Source organism: Lynx canadensis, chromosome D1 (assembly GCF_007474595.2).
Source record: "Lynx canadensis isolate LIC74 chromosome D1, mLynCan4.pri.v2, whole genome shotgun sequence".
NCBI classification, from domain to species: domain Eukaryota; kingdom Metazoa; phylum Chordata; class Mammalia; order Carnivora; family Felidae; genus Lynx; species Lynx canadensis.
The window spans coordinates 15,917,186-15,936,089 of record NC_044312.2 but is presented as its reverse complement, the minus strand read 5'-3'; the positions used below and the strand labels follow the sequence as shown (position 1 = coordinate 15,936,089).

General features: G+C 42.1%; 1 protein-coding gene across 1 annotated transcript in view; it reads right to left on the bottom strand.

Moving 5' to 3' along the window:
* Window positions 1-18,904, bottom strand: part of UBE4A (ubiquitination factor E4A) — a 35,626-nt gene that overhangs the window by 7,255 nt on the left and 9,467 nt on the right. The window contains exons 3-16 of the mRNA XM_030331733.1: window positions 18,602-18,775; window positions 17,640-17,752; window positions 16,178-16,330; window positions 14,779-14,938; window positions 14,094-14,296; window positions 13,704-13,895; window positions 12,235-12,568; window positions 11,113-11,233; window positions 9,273-9,577; window positions 7,665-7,797; window positions 6,448-6,635; window positions 4,959-5,059; window positions 4,730-4,843; window positions 2,903-3,077 (exon numbers count right to left, since the gene is read on the bottom strand). Coding sequence (XP_030187593.1) covers window positions 2,903-3,077; window positions 4,730-4,843; window positions 4,959-5,059; window positions 6,448-6,635; window positions 7,665-7,797; window positions 9,273-9,577; window positions 11,113-11,233; window positions 12,235-12,568; window positions 13,704-13,895; window positions 14,094-14,296; window positions 14,779-14,938; window positions 16,178-16,330; window positions 17,640-17,752; window positions 18,602-18,775 — 2,466 coding nt within the window. The remainder of the gene's footprint in view (window positions 1-2,902; window positions 3,078-4,729; window positions 4,844-4,958; window positions 5,060-6,447; window positions 6,636-7,664; window positions 7,798-9,272; window positions 9,578-11,112; window positions 11,234-12,234; window positions 12,569-13,703; window positions 13,896-14,093; window positions 14,297-14,778; window positions 14,939-16,177; window positions 16,331-17,639; window positions 17,753-18,601; window positions 18,776-18,904) is intronic.

The following is an 18,904-nucleotide window of genomic DNA, read 5'->3' as shown; positions in this document are numbered from 1 at the left end:
GTCAGCACAGACAGAGCCCGACGCGGGGCTCGAACTCATGAACTGTGAGATCACGACCTGAGCCAAAACCAAAAGTCAGATGCTCCACCAACTAAGCCACCCGGAGCCCCTGCACTCTTTTTAACGACCACATAGTTTTGCAGTGTGCGATTTCACCTTAAGTTATTCATCTTTATTGCTAGCCATTCTACTATAAGCACTTCACTTATTTGTATTTATTGAAAAAAAGATTTTATTCTTAAGTCATCTCCACACCCAGCATGGGGCTCCACCTCACAGCCCTGACACCAAGTTGCAGCGCTCCGTCGACTGAACCAGGCGGACGCCCCAGCATTTCACTTATTGATGAATTTCACTGTGTACATATTTTGTAGACTTACTACTTCCTTACAATGAATTTTTAAGGAATTGCTAGGGCAAAAGACATAAACTCCACAGAAATTTAAAACAAAACATTAACCCTTGTCAGGTTTTAAGAAGCCAAACAGCACGATATGGCTTGCTTAGTACTACTGGTTCTGGATCTTATAATTTTAGTCACTGTCAATATTGACACCACTACTGATGAGAGTTTAACTCTTATTTCCTGTCTCTCTTTCATAAATACAAATCCTCCCAGTATATAGTCATTAAGATTATATAAATATCATTCACAGTAGAGTGACATAGTGTCCTAATGATTACGTATATAAAGTAATACATATACAGTTTTTTTTTTTTTTAATTTTTTTTTCACCGTTTATTTATTTTTGGGACAGAGAGAGACAGAGCATGAATGGGGGAGGGGCAGAGAGAGAGGGAGACACAGAATCGGAAGCAGGCTCCAGGCTCTGAGCCATCAATCAGCCCAGAGCCTGACGCGGGGCTCGAACTCACGGACCGCGAGATCGTGACCTGGCTGAAGTCGGACGCTTAACCGACTGCGCCACCCAGGCGCCCCCATATACAGTTTTTAATAGAACTATTGACAAATTGGCTTGCTTATTTTTAGAGTACCAATCACTCAATCTTCCTAAACTCTCCCCAAGAAATGTAAAGCTCTCGATAGGATCATTTCTAGCCCTTCGTTTTCGAACTGCTCCTTCTGGAAGCTCCCATCTGGACTCCTGGCTCTATAGGCCTGCTGTGTGGTGGTCACACAAGCTCCTTTTACCATCATCCTGGGCACTTCTCTCGTGTCTCCCTTAGGGGATTCCACCTTCCTCCTTCTGGGTTTACTCTCTCACTTTAATGGAGAAGATCTTTTTGTAGCTTCTCAAGAAAGAGTATTCCGGAAGTAAATCTGACACCTTCATGTCTAAAAATGTCCTCAGGTTCACCCTCAAACAGAAGTGATAATTTGGCTGGCTAGAGTTCTAGGCTGCAAAACTATTTTCCATGAGGAGTGTGTGCCAGCTTCCATTGTCACTGCTATGAAAATCAAAGACATTTCATACTTAAACCATTGACATGACCGGACTTTTCTCTGGGACCCTTTAGGATCTTCTCTTTACCTTGATTTCCTGTCACAATAACACCTTAGTGTGAAAATTTAAAAATTCCTTGTGTTGGGCTCATGATGGCTCTTTCAGTGTAGAAGCTTTTAGTCTTTGAGAAATTTTGGTATTATTCTTTGATAATTTCCTCCACTCCATTTTCCTCTTTTAAGACTTTCTACATTGATCCTTTATTTTCTTATCCTTTCCATTCTAAGTCTCTCTGTTCTGCTTTCATGGAACAGCCCCTTAAGTTGATCTTTTAACCATTCTGACAGGTAAAAATTACTTGTCATATTTTTAATGTCCAAGAGCTCTTTCTTGTTCTTTAAATAATTCTTTGTTCTTGTTTTATGGATGTTGTATCTTCTCTTATCCCTCTGAGATTATAAAGATTTTTTTTATTTTTTTAAATTTATTAAAAAAAATTTTTTTTTAACGTTTATTTATTTTTGAGAGACAGAGAGAGACAGAGCATGAGTGGGGGAGGGGCTGAGAGAGAGGAGACACAGAATCTGAAGCAGGCTCCAGGCTCTGAGTTGTCAGCACAGAGCCTGACACGGGGCTCGAACTCACAGACCGTGAGATCACGGCCTGAGCCGAAGTTGGATGCTCAACCAACTGAGCCACCCAGGCGCCCCTAAAGATTTTTTTTTTAAGTTTTCATCAAATATCTATGATTCATGTTGGAGGATTTCCTCAAATGTCTGGTGATCCTTGGTTATCATTTTACATGTAATCAATATAAAATTATTAATGAAATATTTTACATTAAAAATACTAAGTCTTGAGGTGTTTTATGTATCTCAATTCAGACTAGCCACATTTATTTATTAAAAAACAATTTTTATTCATTTGGCAAGGGGGGGTAGAATCCCAGGCAGTCTCCACGTTGTCAGGGCAGAGCCTGCTGTGGGGCTCGAATTCATGAAACTGTGAGATCACGACTTGCAACGAAATCAAGAGTTGGATGCTCAACTGCCTGAGCCACCCAGGCGCCCCCAGACTAGCCCAATTAAAAATGTCCAATAGCTACATGTGGCAAGTGGCTACTGAATTGGGACACTAGCTCTAGAGGGAGTGGAGATAAATGTGGACCTACCACATTTAACCAGAGTTCAAGAATATTCTTCAGGTTAACACACACGCGCACACGCACACACACACACTCACACCCCCCCACATATATTTATATGGCTACCTTGTCCTCAAGAAAAATCATACCAACTTATGCTTTCTGGTAGCGGTGTGAGGGTGAACATTTCCCATGTCAACAATGGGCATCTTGAAGCTTCTCTAGTGATTCATTTCCTGATGGAGCACACATCACCAGAGTCTGAACTCTTGGTTTCATCTGGGCTGATCCCTCACATGAAGCAGGTCTTGACCACTGGACTTTTTGGGAAGACAGTGCTTTGGGTCCTTACCTGATGTCAGAAAGGCAAGGGTACCAATTGTTTCATTGGACATGATGTTATGGAAACGTGCCAGCTGTCCAAACATCTGCAGGCCAGCCTCCTTCTCTCGGCGGGCTTCTGGAGTCAGACTATCCCATTCGCCTCGGTCTTTCTCAATCTGTTGAATCTTTATCTTGCTCAGATACTACAGAAATCAGAGGTGAAACGTATCAGAGACGAAAGTGCATTTGAAGGGAAGATGGTACTTAAGTGGTTCTGCTTAAAATCTAGTTTACTAAGTTGGGAAAACCAGGCACTATGCGAGAAACACGAGCCTTTATTTCTCAGCATAGGGCTGGAGCTCTATATAGACGGAGCTTGGGTCGACTTACGGGTAGTTCTAGTCTGCACAGTGTGGCCTGTGAAGTAGAAAGGGGGGTAAATAGTGTAATGTAGGAAACCTAGGCAAAAATAAACAGGCTGAAGTGAAAAAAAGAATGAATCCTTCCTGAAAAATGGAAAACAAAACAAAACAAAAAACCAGACTCCAAAACTGCCTATCAAAAAACAAAGCTCTATCAAATATGCAAGCTGTCTGGAAGGAGAAGCATAAATATTAAACACTGTCTACTTCTCCTTCTTACAGTCCTATGACAATGCCATCTGGTGTCATTCTCTGTGTCACATGGCTCTCGCTTAGAAGGGGCTGTTTCTTACAGGACTTGTTCTTGTTTTCTAAGAAAACCTATCTAAAATCTCAAAGTATGGGCTTATGAAAAAAGCAGGAGCTTTTCTCACAAATTAAAGACAAGTTACTGGGGTGCTGCTAATCACTCTGAGGACCTTGTGTCTGTTCAACAGACTACCTTCACTGTTCACCAGCTTCCTCTCCCTTTGGGTCACTGCCTTATCTATCTGACACCTGTCACAGAGAAGGGAGAGTTTTAATAGTAGCAATAAGCAGCTCCGTAAGGGGTGGGTAAGGATATGATGCACTGAAGTTGCTGACAGGCACCCTGGTGTATACTTTGGGAAACTTATGTTTCAAATATAAAGATCTGGGAGGCCATGGACAGAGGGCGTATTGGTGACTTGGTAGTGTTTATGTGAAAAAGTAACCTAAACCAGAGATTTTTTCGCCCCCCCAAATAGTGGTGCAAAAATCAGGATCTTTTAGGAAAGGGATAAGAATCGTTGCCTGTGTGAGTCACTGTTACTGATGAGATGGGATGGAAGGTGGCTGAAAGTCACTGACCAAACGCAAGGTCCTCTTGATTTCTTTTTGTGGTGCTGGCCTGATGAATCCTGCCAGTGTACCTTAGTTTGGCCTCATCACACTTTCTTCTACCTTGTTTTCGTTTTCGTTTTTAAAGTTTATTTACTTATTTTGAGAAAGAGCGCACATGTATGCATGAGTGGGGGAGGGGCAGAGAGAGGGAGAGTGAGAATCCCAAGCAGGCTCCTTCCTCACTGTCAGTGCAGAGCCCGACTTGGAGGTTGATCCCAAGGATCATGGGATCATGGCCTGAGCCAAAATCAAGAGTTGGACGCTTAACCAACCGAGCTACCCAAGCGCCCCAACACACTTTCTTTTCCACTCTGCCAAAATATCATCCTAGCTTACGAGGCTTCAATGGCCCGTGATCTTGATCTCTAATGGAACAACACCTATCAAGCTCTGCAATGGCAAGGTGGGTGGTACACTACTACTCAGAAATTTTTGGTGTCCAAACTGCTACTAGGGGCATAAGGATTGCTCTATTATAATTTGATGGTAAAAAGTATGTACTGATCATTATTTGATGAATTAGGGGCAGTTAAATACGTTTTAAAAATTATTTCTTTATCTATTCTCACCTGTATGGCTTCATCCAGAAGGAAGATGGCATCATTCATTAGCAGGTTAAGAAAGCGGAGGAAAAGTGGGGGATTCATGGCTTCTAAATTCTTTGAGGCATAGTCAGCCAGATCCTGTAAGTCCCAGCCCAAGACAAAAGCATTTTAGGACTGAACCAAAACTCACTGGGACTTATCTGAAGTAAAACTCTGGGTCAATCAGCTTTGGCTTCAGTGAAAGCTCTCTCACCTTAATGCTCTCTCGATAGGTATCCGTTCCCCACATATACCTTAGGATAGGATACATGGGACGTCGGTAATTAAACTTCTGTTCAAACTGATGGGGGTCTCCTGGAAAAGGGCAAGAGCAAAAACCCAGCAAAGGTAGTGCTATTAGAGAAAGAGTAAGAGCTTATGTCCACGTGGAGCTATTTTATTTCATTCTGAATGTGTCAAAACTACTGGCAAAATCTGCCCTGGGGAGTTTATAAAGGCCCAGAGTTACAGCCAAGTGTTTACTTATTTCCTTACTGACAGAACAAGAGGGAGACAGATGTAAAGGGTACCTTATGCTGGAAAGGACATGGTCTAAGTTGTAGAATAAAAGCCAGGGGAAACAAAGGCCTCAATATCCAAATGTAGAGTACTTTCAGACTTTGAATGAGGCCTCTGAACTGGCCACTGTGGCAGTGGCAGTGACAATTGTTGCAAAATGGGAAACTAAGTAACACCCACATTCTTCATGGCTAACATCCAAGCTGTGAAACCAACTGGTAAATCAGGTCAGGGGCTAAAAACCTGATGCTTACACTGTTTTGACCTATCAGAGGAACCACTTGATCTCTGTAGCTTGGGTCATATAATAAAAGAAGAACGTGGGATTTGTAGTCAGAACATCTAGGCTCCACTTAATACAAGTCTTTTAACATTTTCAACTTGCAAATTCAGAAATAAAACAGGAATTGTAATACATTCTCTACCAGTGCAAGTGAAGGGCTGAAATGGTTATGTGAGTTAAATGCAGTACCTTATTGTGTGACAGTGTATGTATTATGAAGGTTTACATGCACTATGTCAGTCATCACTTCAACCCGTTTTATGGATGAGGAAACTAAGGCTCAGAGGTGAGCAAGTGACAAAACCAAAATCCAAATAGGAAAGGCAGTCAGTACAATGTTAAATGTCTCTTTAAATGTTAGTCATATTTATTACTGAATGGTAGGACATCTCTTTTAAAGGGGGTCTTAAATAACCGCTTAACATATACTGTTTACTGAGATGGGGTAGTTTACTCTTGATCTCAGGGTCATGAGTTTGAGGCCGATGTTGGAGATAGAGTTTACTGAAAAACAAGGAAAAAAAAAAAAAAAAAAGAACCATCCCACTATTCTGCAATTATGAGGCACAAAAAAATAAAGACCTAGGTTGTGATCGGACAGCCTGCTTTGTTTGAGCATGATTAAATCAAGCATATAATAAAATTGGTAAGAGCATATGTTTTGATGTGAGACAGAATCAAACGGATTCTACCACGTGGTTGTAAGAGACAGACAATTCATCTTCTCGAGCACTCACATCCTTATATGTACAATGAAGACAGTACAGGAAAACTTGCCAGATGGTGACAAATTAATGAGGCAATGTAAAAAAAAAAAAAAAAAAAAAGCACTCAGCATCAAGACCGGCACACAGCAGATATTCAATAAATGATGGCGCTTCTCAGTTCTAGGCTGTGTTACCTGTAAACTCAATGTCCACAAAGACCTTGATTAGAGCTTCTGCAAGGTGGGGTGCATAGGGAAAGTTGCAGAACACACGTTTCCGGTGGAACACACTGGATACCAAGGGGTTTGGGGTCTGATCCAGGTGAGGCATCACTGCTTCCAATACCTCAGCCAGTTTGGCCCTCAGGTGGGGATTCTTCATCCTGCAAAAAGGGCAGAAAGCAAGATGAGCAGGTAGAGAACTTACCTCTCAAATTCATGACTATTTCCTCCACATGAGGAGCCAAACACCCTCTATCACTGTTACAGAGAAAAACAAGACTCTGAAGTTTCAAGTCTTGGCAATTTCTGGGGGGGATAATGCAGGGTACATCATTCAGCTTTTGAGATAACAGCTTACCAAGTATGAGGATGAGTACTTAAGTTTCTATTTAATATGTACTTGTCTATAATAATCCATTGTTTACTGCCTACTATTCTCTGACGGTTTCACTGAAGATAAACTTGCCTTCCAAAGCTTTCTGAGAAAAAGGTCCGGGATGCAGTTATTCTAGGTTACTGTTATATAATGCATCCCACATGTACCTAATAAACACCTGTTGACTCAGGATTTTTCATTAGGTCTGCTCAGCTCAGCAAAGGACTGGCTTCTACCTACTTCTCACTGATGTGGCTCAGGGGACTATGCATCATTTTCTTTGTGTAGAAATCTTCACTTATGTACACAGCTTCCTTTGGCCTAGATACCAAAACGAAACAAAACAAAAAACAAAAAACCCAGAGAAGCAACTCTACAGGTCAGTGAGCATCTTTCTTTGAGAAAGAGGACCAGAAGCTATGAATGAAAAGATGAGATCAGAAAGCATCTACGTATGTTTACTACCCATGCAACTCAGAATTTCAAGGGTAAACTTTGTTAGCATACAATTATTAGCTCATTAGAAGCTGCCTGCCACTGGTAAGGTTTCTGGCATTAAGGGAACTATTTTAACCAGGGACTAGCAGTGGAACTCCCATCAGGTATCTTACATGCAGGTTCAAATTCTCTGTGGGCGAAGTCCTTTGCTTATTGTGCCTCTCAAGGGTGGGATTTGTGGGCTACCCATAAGGATGGCCACGTGATTCATTAATGCTAACACAACTTCTGAAGGCAACCCCTTATGATTCAGGCGTGTGCGTTGCTTGGTTTTGCACCTCTAAACAGTGTCAGAGCCAAGCTCTCAGCCTTTCACCTTTCTATGCTTCCAGTGAAAATGGTGATAAAGTGGAGGACATGTTCCAGGGAATCTGCTGACGTCTCCAAGATGTCATCAGCAAAGCGGCGGAGAAAAATGAGGAAGTCACCCAAGTTATCTGCAAAAAATTCTGAAAGAGAAAATACTCACTGTAATTAGTGAAACACCTAACTTTCTGTACTAAGCAATATTGAAATTCCTTCCTTTTGCTCTACCCAGTAAAGGTTAAAAAATCCCAAATGTTTTGTAGATGCTAGGAATGGTGACCAGTTCATAAGTGTAGAATCTCCTTTAAATCTAAGTCAATTTTTATTTCTATCCTAGTAAATATGAGAATAGCAGAGACACAAAATACTGTTAAACCCACCAGTGCAATTTAAGAAACTACACTGATTTACATTCTTTTCCATACTCAAGGTTAACTGTGCATTAAATAACCTTTTATTTATTTATTTAAGCTTATTTATTTATTTATTTATTTAGAGAAAACGAACAAGCTGGGGAAGGACAGAGAGACGGGGACAGAGGATATGAAGTGGGCTCTATGCCGACAGCAGAGAACCCAATGCGGGGCTCGAACTCAAGAGCCAAGCCGTGAGATCATGACCTGAGCTGAAGTCGGACACTCAACCGACTGAGCCACCTAGGCGACCCCACGATCTTTAATAAAGATGAATACATTAGATTAGATGACTATGGTCATCAGTCTCCAGGATGGTCCTCCAATTATATTTGCTTCCTGGCATTCATGCCCTTGTGTGTCCCCTCCTACACTCTTCTAGGGTAGAAGCATACAGAAGCAATGGTGTATCATTTCTATGGTTAGGTTACAAAAGCCTATAGCTTCCATTTTGGTCACTAGCTCTGGAGAAAGCCAGCTGCCATATTACGAACAGTACTCAGGAGAGATCCGTGTGACCTGGAAAGGAGGCAATCAGGGTTTGCCAACAACCACATGACCAGGCTTGTAAGCAGATCCTCCAGTCCTGGTCGAGTCCTCATATGCCTGTGGCCCTGACTGACAGCTTGGCTGCAACCTCCTAAAAGACCCAGAGGCAGAACCATGAGGCCAAGCCACTCCTGGATTCCTGATCCTCAGAAAACTGTGTGAGATAATGTTTGTTTTGAGGTGCTACGTTTTAGGGTGATTGGTTACTCAGCAACAGATAACCGATACAGCGATCAACAACACATAACCTGATCTTCATGGACAATATCGGCCAACTCCACACCAACAAACCTCCCTTGTGGGTTAACCAACAGGAGGTGATTTTTTTTTCCCTCTGAAGAATAGCACTGGGCGAGGCATGCAGATAAATTTGTATGCTGAACAACAAAAACAACATGAATGCTAAGACTAAACAGCTCTGAAAACCCTGGCTGCACTTAATCCTTTGAAGATTATTTTCTAGTACACAAAGAAGTGGGGACACACGGCTGAGGAAAAAGCTGTTAGTTCTCCCATACTTCGACCAGTAGATAGTAGCTACATATTTGTTTCTCCAAAAACAGTGGAAAGGGTATTTTGAGGATTAAACTTCTGAAGTGACCCAGTTAAACTCAGACAGTTATAAATAGGCAGTTCCCGAGGGAGAGCCTGCTTACCTGGCACATAAGCCAAAGAGCTGTAGCCATCTGGCAAAGGAAAAGTTAGCTCTATTGGCTGTGAGCCCTCATTGCCTATGGCCAACTGAACGAGTAGAACAGCCATGGACACCTGCAAATTCAGACAATTTTGGAGCATCTGTGGCTCGGTCATGGCAGTCTTGGTAGAAAGATAGATGGTCATCAGTCGTTCAAACTGCTCACGAAGGTTGTCAGCAGCAGGGCTAGAACTCTGCTGAGCATCCCGCCAGGCAACCTGCAGCCGATGCAGATTTTGGTTGATTTTTACCATCTGATCATGCAACCTGCCCCCAAGAAAGCAGAAGACACCAGGTCAGGAGCCTCATATAGGACAGCTGAGTACAGACTGTTGGAAAAACAAGTCCTCATTTACTTATTCTAGTATTCTCTTTTAGGATATAGGGCGCTGCAATCGCGATGACACAAAAGGCACTCACAAAAATCGCTGACAGGGCAAGGGACATAGCATCGGGAAAATGTTACCCGGTATTTGACATAAATGACGCTAATTACAAATAGCACACTTCAGCTGAAATGCACAGTCCAAAGAACAGCAGCTTGGCCGGACAGGGAGTAGAAGGGGCTGTTATCATGTAAAATGACTATGAGACCAAGTACGAAAGGCCTAGCAGGATACTTCGACGCTGTACCGTTGCAATGATTCTACTTGGATGTGGTTATATGGACAGTCTTTCTACGGTTAGTTGAGAACTAAAGCTGGTGAAAGAGGCCTCTAGATTAGTAACGACCACATATAAACCGGCAGCCACCTGGGATGCAACCTGAGAACAGCTTCCATGCCTCTGCTGTTTGACATAAAATTGTTCTTCACAAAGGGTCAGCCAAATGTTCTCTAATGAAAGGAAGCCCCATAATTCAATGTTATGGATAGCTGTCTCTATGGGTACAGTCCAAAGCCATCTTCTTTGGTCCTACAGATAGCGTCTAGGGTTAGCTAGCCAATATGGGGGAAACCAGATGACATTCATTCCTGGGTCTGAAGCTAGGTGATTGAACAGGCTGAACACAAGCTGCATTGTTATCTAGTACCTCATTTAAAACGTCAATGATAGGGACAGAAAAACTATCTGATAAAGATATAATCTCATTTTTCTAGAGATTTGCTGAGGTTTAAAACATGCTCTGTGCCCATGTAAGTATCCCGAAAAGACACTAAAAACTGCTATCCTCAGGAACTCTTCCTACCGACTGTTATCATCTTTCTTCCCTCAGTTATACTTGCACTCACAATCAGTTAAACCAGAGGGGTGAAACTCAGAGAATGACTTGTGGCCAGCCAGAACCAGAACCATTTTTGGAAGTCAGACATTCTAGTTCTTAAATGTTCCCACTTCTAGAATCCTTTTGATCTTTGATCTTTTGTGGTCCTACTCATCTTACTGGAATCCCATACAAACATCTTTAATTTTGTCAATTTTGTCCCTGTATCAGAGAGTAGAGCTTTGTCTTTTTTCCATCAGGAGTAGTAAGTCATGAAAATTCAAGAACAGGAAGTGGAAAGTTAAAAGAAAACAATTCCACTATCACAGATCACAACAGGAAGACAGCGATTTACAAAATTTCAAGTTTAGAGAACAACAGTAGTGCGTCTTTACTTTTTGAGAAGTGTAGCAGGTCAAGAATGAAAAGTAAATTCAGGTTATTTGGATAAAGCCAATTCATGTAAACACAAACGCATACAACCACCATTCCTGTGAGATCCTAATGGGAGCGTGCAGAATAAAGGGAGACTCACTTTCAACCTCCTGGTTATCAACGCCACGAAACAGTTCTTTCTTAATCATATCAGAACAGTTACCTGTGAAATCCCAAGTACAAGGTGTACTCTGTCAGGACAAGGTTCTCCGTCACAAGGTTGTAGTTCTGGGGAAACTTTGGCTCCTGCACAGCTGGGATCAAACAAGTTTCTTTGTCCAAACCTCAAAGAGGGTAAAAGGAACAGTAAATGACTTGGCACGGACTTCTGTCTGGGGTCTCCAGTGTCCCCTTCCTCTAGCTCAACTTCCATACTGCTATCAGTGAGGATTTAAAAAAAAAAAAAAAATTTTTTTTTTTGTGTTTTTGTTAGTAATTTCTTTTAAAAAACAAACATAGAAAACACTGGAGTTTTTCCCAGTGATAGACAGTGGATCATCTGTATGTATTTGTGCTTTTCTGTATTTAAGATTATTTGCTTTTGAGCAGGTATCGCTTTTATAATTAGAAGAGTCACAAAACAGAGAGAATACACCAAAATTAGGAGTGATTCGTTTTTTCTTTTTTTTTTAAAGAGTGATTCATTTTGAATGACTTATATTTTGATTTCTCTGCATTGTTTTCTCCAAACCGGCCCCAATATTCTCCCGCCCTCGTCTCATTTCCTGCCAATTCCCATATCCCTGCCCCAAATGCCTTTCCCCCCTGTTCTAGACCCACTGAGCTTCCCACTCTTCCCCAGCCAGGCCTTTCATAGCTTTGTACCTTCATACTTTAAACCCAACTCATCTTTCCAGACTCGGCCACGAAGACTTCCACCTTCTGTAGAATTTACTACTCAGTCCTTCCTCTGTGCTCCCGTAGTTAAGCCCTATACCATATTATGATTATCTGTTAATATTATCTGCCTTCTTCTGGAGACTTTGGGTTAAAACACAAAACAGGGATTGTGCTTTATTTATTTTTAGAAAGAATGAATCAATCAATACCCAAGGCTGCTAAATTCAGAAGGGTCTCACTAAGGCACAACATCTAAAAGCTACCAGTTTTTTTAAACATCTTAGTTATACCAGCTCTTCTTTCTGCCTCATCTTGAGAAAGAAGCACCTTTGTGAAAAAGGATAAAAGTGAACGCCTTAGATGTTACACACACACACACACACACACACACACACACACACACACACACACACACACTGTCTTGAAAAGCCCAGTGCTCCCCTACCTCTCATGTGTACATTTTTAATTTTTCGTTCTTCATCATTCAACTCCTTCAGGGCACAGTAAGTGGGATTAAAGGTGAGGAGCCGAGAGGATCTGGGTTTGCAAAATGGCTGGCACAGCTTCAGGAGAGCAGCACCCAGATTCAGAAAGAAGGCATCCGAGGCATACATTTGGAAGAAGATTTCTGGCATCTGATTGGCCCAAATCTTGGTGCGGCCTGCATTTGCATGCAAACAGTTTCCAAGCCAGGACAAGATACAGTGTTTGGTTTCTGGAGAGAGCTGGAGTAAGTTCTTCAGCATCTGGTAGATCTTTTCATGGAACTGAGCCATGAACTGTTTAACCAGAAAACACAACCACAGAACATTCCACTTTCACAATCCTCATATTTGTTACTCCCAAACCTTAGCCCCTGGCAATTTCCAAAAATAACCTAATCCTAATCTTTTCCCTCACTCTCCCTGTGCTTTATGCCCTAGTTCTGATTAAAAAAAAAAAAAAAAAAAAATTGTGGGCACTTATGAGAGATTCCCTGAGGAGCCGCCAAACCGCACATCGCATTCATGTAGCTTTAGAATAGGGGTCAGTAAACTTTGTCTGCAAAGGGCCAGGTGATAAATATTTTTGGCTTTGCAAGCTATGTGGTGGGTGTGGCAACTATTGGACCCTACCACTGTGGCATGAAATCAAGCCACAAATACATTTATGAATGCGCATAGCGATGTTCAATAGAACTATTTACTAAAACAGGTAGCAGGTTGGATCTGGCCACTGCAGTAATTTGTCAATCCCTGCCTTAGAGTGCGATGATGGGGGATTTAAACCACCCCTGACTCAACCATTTACTGCCTCATGTTGGCCAGACTTCTACTATAAATTACACTAAGAAGCCATGTGGAAGGAAAGAAAGGGAAAAAAATGGTTTATAAGCTAGAGTTCAGCCCAAGATTTTAGGAGCTAAGGTTGGAAGAAATAGCTTAGTGGTGGGGCACCTGGGTGGCTCAGTCGGTTAAACATCCGACTTCGGCTCAGGTCATGATCTCGCGGTCTGTGGGTCTGAGCCCTGCAGCAGGCTCCGTGTTGACAGCTTGGAGCCTGGAGCCTGCTTTGGATTCTGTATCTCCCTCTCTGCCCTTCCCTCCACCCATGCTCTGTCTCTGTCTCTCTGTCTCTCTCAAAAATAAATAAAATAAAAAAAAGAGCTTAGTGACAACAATGAAGGCAACAATGAGAGGAAGTGGCTGTGCCACAGAAGAGCAGCAGCTTACTCTTAAGCCGCACACAGGTTTCTCCTCTTCCTTCACCCATGCTAAAAAGAGGACAATTTCTTTACATGATTACAGTAGAAAGCCAAGCAGATCAATCTGCTTTCCCAAAGAGGCTCAAGCAGCCTGATCTGCATCTGCTTCCCGAGGAAACTCGACTTAATCTAAGATCAGGGCACGGGGATACAGTGGTAAACAGTTCCACCTGATGGATGTTGGCCTCTTGCACTTTGATCTCCTGGGGACTGGAACGAGATGGATTCAGGAAGTAGCCATGATTTTCTACTACACCCGGAGTCTTTAGTAAGCAGGAGACATTGAGGATTACTCCCAGCAAGGTCTTCTGATACATCTGCCCGTTGCTAGGGTCCTTGGGCTGAATGTATTCTACAAAAACCTATAAAAGAAAACAAGTTCTTATTCATCTGTATGAGGAGATAAAGGTGGTGAGATGAGAGGGTCTCAAAGAGTTAAGTCTATACAACGGCCAGTGTATCTTTTATTTGATAGGGAATATTTGAATGCCCTCACGATAGGGATGCATCAAGTAGTAAACGTCCAGCTCACATGAATACATACCACTTTTCAGACTTACCTTTGCCATATCTTTCTGCCTAGTGAAATAGAGAAGAATATCCAGATATGCATAAAACAGGATCTGACAGAGTTCTAGGTCTTTTATTCGGCTCAATAAAATATCAAACACTGGAATCATGACTTCTGGAAATGTTCGAACTTCCTCATCCAATATCAAGGCTTCAATGACCTCTTCCAGAAACTCAGTTACATCTTCAAAATCTAACAGATGACAAATGAGAGAAGAAGTGCACAGCAATTTTTATATGCTTTTATACAATGGATCTCTACTTTTCTCATACTTCTGATAATTCCACTGGTATTGAACCCCAAAGGTCAAGTTATGAGCTCTCTTCTGGCACCGTAGTGGCTCTGAGGCTTTCTAAAGCAATTAAAGGAATTTTATTTTTTATTTTAAAAAAAAAAAATTTTTTTTTCAACGTTTATTTATTTTTGGGACAGAGAGACAGAGCATGAATGGGGGAGGGGCAGAGAGAGAGGGAGACACAGAATCGCAAACAGGCTCCAGGCTCTGAGCCATCAGCCCAGAGCCTGACGCGGGGCTCGAACTCACGGACCGCGAGATCGTGACCTGGCTGAAGTCAGACGCTTAACCGACTGCGCCACCCAGGCGCCCCAATTAAAGGAATTTTAAATTGTGAAGTCAGAACGCAGAAACGCACAAATCTTGCTTATGTACTCACGGGCTCCTTGGATGGCTTCCAACATCAAATCTACCAGTTGCTCATGGATGTTTTGGTCAACATAGATCTCTGGGGTGAGGAGAACTGTTCGGGTATTGGACACAGTGAGGTTCCTGCACTGTACTGCAAAGGGGAGCAGGTTCTCTGGAACTTTGGTAATCTGGAAATAGAATGAAGAAGAGAGGGGAGAGTCTAGCTCTATGACCTGAACAAAGGAGGACACAACAAATAGAATGAAAAAGACAATGTATTCCCAAACAATACTGCTGTCCCGTGGATGCTTGAAAATTCAGGAGAGATCATCCTTTGGTTTAAGGAGTCACCTATATGCTAGGATTCTAATCCTAGAAGTGACCAAGCTTAGACTACTCTATTATTTATACCTTGGTGGAAATGAATTTATTAGACCTTTTATTTTCCCCCAGACCTTTTCTAAAGGTATGCTTTTTTTTTTGAAATTTTTAAACGTTTATTCATTCTTAAGAGACGCTGATAGAGCATGGATGAGGAAGGGCAGAGAGAGAGGGAGACACAGAATCCAAAGCAAGATCCAGGCTCTGAGCTGTCAGCACAGAGCCCGACGTGGGGCTTGAACCCACGAACCGTGAGATCATGACCTAAACTGAAGTCGGACGCTTAAATGACTGAGCCACCCAGGTGTCCCTAAAGGCATGCTTTTTTAAAATTTTAGGTTTATTTATTTATTTTGAGAGAGACAGAGAGAAAGCACGAGTGGGGTAGGGGCAGAGGGAGATAGGAGAGAGAGAATCCCAAGCAGGATCCACACCTAGTACAGAGCCCAATGCGAGGCTTGATCCCACGACTGTGAGATCATGACCTGAGCTGAAATCAAGAGTCAGTCATTCAACTGAATGAGCCACCTATGTGCTTCAAGGATGTGATTTTTTTTAATGTTTTATTTTTGAGAGAGAGAGTATGAGTGGGGAAGGGGCAGAGGGGGAGAGAGAGAGAGAGAGAGAGAGAGAGAGAGAGAGAGAGAGAGAGAGAGAGACAAGAATCTGAAGCAGGGTCCAGGCTCTCAGCTGTCAGCATAGAGCCCAACATGGCGGATGACCTCACGGACTGTGAGATCATGACCTGAACTGAAGTCAGACACTTAACCAACTGAACCACCCAGGTGCTCCCAACAGTATGATTTTTTAAGAGGTTTGTAAAGAGAACAGGGGATACTGGTTAATTAGGGAAAGGAGTAGACCCCAAGCAACAGAAAGGAGAGACGAAAGTTTTAGACATCAAATAGTGCCTGTAATACCTAGTTCCAGATACAATATGATGTATATAAACTGACATAAAAAGCCAGTGATCCAACTCTCTGGCTTACATATTGAAGTCAAACCCAAGATGACCACACAGTTCTCAATAGCGAGTATTCCTTTACCTCTTCCTTAGCTCTTTGGAAGCAGGAATAAAGGTAACAAAAAATGTGCCTCTCCCCTGCATCTCGATCAGCAGAGAGATTCAATGTTGTAGAAGAAGTCATGTTAATCAAGTGGTTGCCTGGATCCTGAAGTAATAAGCGAGCGAAGACAGCCTTTAAGAAAAACATATAAACAAAACACTAAGCAACTGCAGAATTCATCTTAAAACATCAATATGAAAAGGTAATCTGGACACAGGTTATTGTGAGAATCACAGGATGTAGAGTGAAGGGGGAATAAAGGACCCCACTTACTATTTTAGAAAGTATTATATATGTAAATATAACTGTATATGCTATTGATCTTTGTTTTAAAAAAAAAATTTTTTTTAACATTTATTTTTAAGAGATGGAGACAGAGTGTGAGTGGGGGAGGGGCAGAGATAGAGGGAGACACAATCTGAAGCAGGCTCCAGGCTCTGAGCTGTCAGCGCAGAGCCTAACGCAGGGCTCGATCCCACCAACCGTGAGATTGTGACCTGAGCTGAAGTCAGATGCTCAACTGACTGAGCCACCCAGCACCTCTATGCCGTTGATCTTTGAACAATATGGGTTTGACGTGGATTTTTTTTAATACAGAATGCTATCGTAAATGTATTTTTTTCTCTTGCTTATGATTTTCTTTGTAATATTTTCTTTTCCCTAGCTGACTTTGTTTGTTATCGGTGAGGCTTCTGGTCAACAGTAGGCTTCTAGTTAAGTTTTTGGAGTCATGAGTTACATGCAAATTTTCAACTGCCCCTAACTCCCATGTTGTTCAAGGAGCAACCGTACAGTTATCCTAAACAGAGTTCAAGTGTCTGTCTAGTATAAGCCTGGCACAGAGTAAGCACGAAAACAGCTTTGTCGAATGGTGTGGAGAATTAGCGATTCAACTTATATACGAAATCTGCTTCTCTGTGTGATTGCTGGCCTCATTCAGACTTACATAAAGATAATTTAAACACAGAAAGTTAAACTACAAGTTGTGGAGTGTCTTCCCTAGCAAACTCTTATTCTTTTAATGTTCATTAGGCACTTATAAAGCAAAACACACTGATTTTGCAAACGATATGAAGAAGAAAGGCATGGGCCCTGCCCTCGAGAAGTTAAAGATCTGATAGGGGAGATAAGACAGGTACATAAAAAAGCCACTACATGTGACAGAAGGTGACAATTCCCATCAGAGAGGCATAGATAGATTACTCCAGGAATTCAGAGGAGAGAATAACAACTCCTACTTGGCAAGGCTTCATAAATAAGATGGCATTTTAACTGGGCCTTAAAGAAAGGGTATATCTGGATATGTGGCCCTGGTAAATGAGAAGATTCCAAAAGAGGCACACCACAAACAACGTTAAGAGATGGAGCTAAGCAAAGTCATGGTTGCAGAAAAGTGGCCAATTTTTGCTGAAGGCATAAGAAAAAAACGTAAGAATGGTACCTGCTCAACATTGTTCATATCAAGCCAGTCTTGATCTTCCAGGTCTACCGCCATTTCTTCCAAATACACACAACGGCTGGGGATGCCATTCCCACTTTTCAAGCTTGGGTCACCTGGGAAATGGTTTTAATCTGGTAGGTTAAGGATAACGCTTCTGTCTTATATGGACAGCTGATTTTGACAGCATTTCTTTTCAACTCCAAGTAGAGCTCCGGTAATATCAGAATAATCTTGACACACAAAATAGTAGCTAAAGATTTAAATCTTTAATTTAAAGAGTCCAAAAGCATGGGCTCGGTTATAAACCTAACATCATGACATTTAAAGAATACATCCCAGACACTGGCACCAATCTTGGGGTTTAACTATAGAGAGGACACAGAAGGAAAACACCGACACCTCTTGAGGTTTCCATCTAAATGTTTAGTTCACCTCGGAAAAGAAAAAGGGTTTGGCTGCCATTCCCACTTCCCTTTCAAGGTAGTGAAGACAAGAAGCTACATGGCCCAGTCAGTACCAAAAGGATAATGAAAGCTGCACCTGTGTCTAAATACTATTTTTAGGTCACATCAGAAGCTTCACTGAAATATCAATCTTGTGTTCCAGGGAGTATAGTGGATTTGTTTAAACACCAGATACAATAGATTTCTAAGAGCAAGTTGCCAGCCCAAGCAGGAAGGGCAGAGTTATGAAAACTGGCTGCAAGTCTGTAATCCATTGTTTGTTTGTTTGTCTTTTGAGAGAGCATGTGTGCACGGGGGAGGGGGAGAGGGAGAGAGAATCTTAAGCAGGCTCCATGCCCAGCGTGTGTGTGTGTGTGTGTGTGTGTGTGTGTGTGGCATGGGGTGGGGTGGGGGGCGCGACAGGGGTCTCCATCTCACAGCCAGGAGATCGTGACGTGAGCTGAAATCAAGAGTTGGACATTTAACCAACTGAGCCACCCAGGTGCCCCTGTAACTCACTGTTGTCCAGAGTAATGAGGAAGATCCTTTGGATCATGTGATTGATGTTGAGTTGCTCACATATTTCCTGCTGTGAACGGAATGAGCGGCTAATCTCAGCCACAGAGTAATCAAATTCATCCAGGCTTTCTGACACACTATTATCCGAGTCATCTGGGGTAGCTGGGAGTTCATCTGCCAGAAAATATAAGCCATTAACAGTTAAACTCCTCTCCGTAGGAGGGAACCAAGTATCCTATCAAAAATGATAAAAGTAACCAAGAGGAAGACAATTTCGGATGTGAAACAAGTTAATCATCTAAT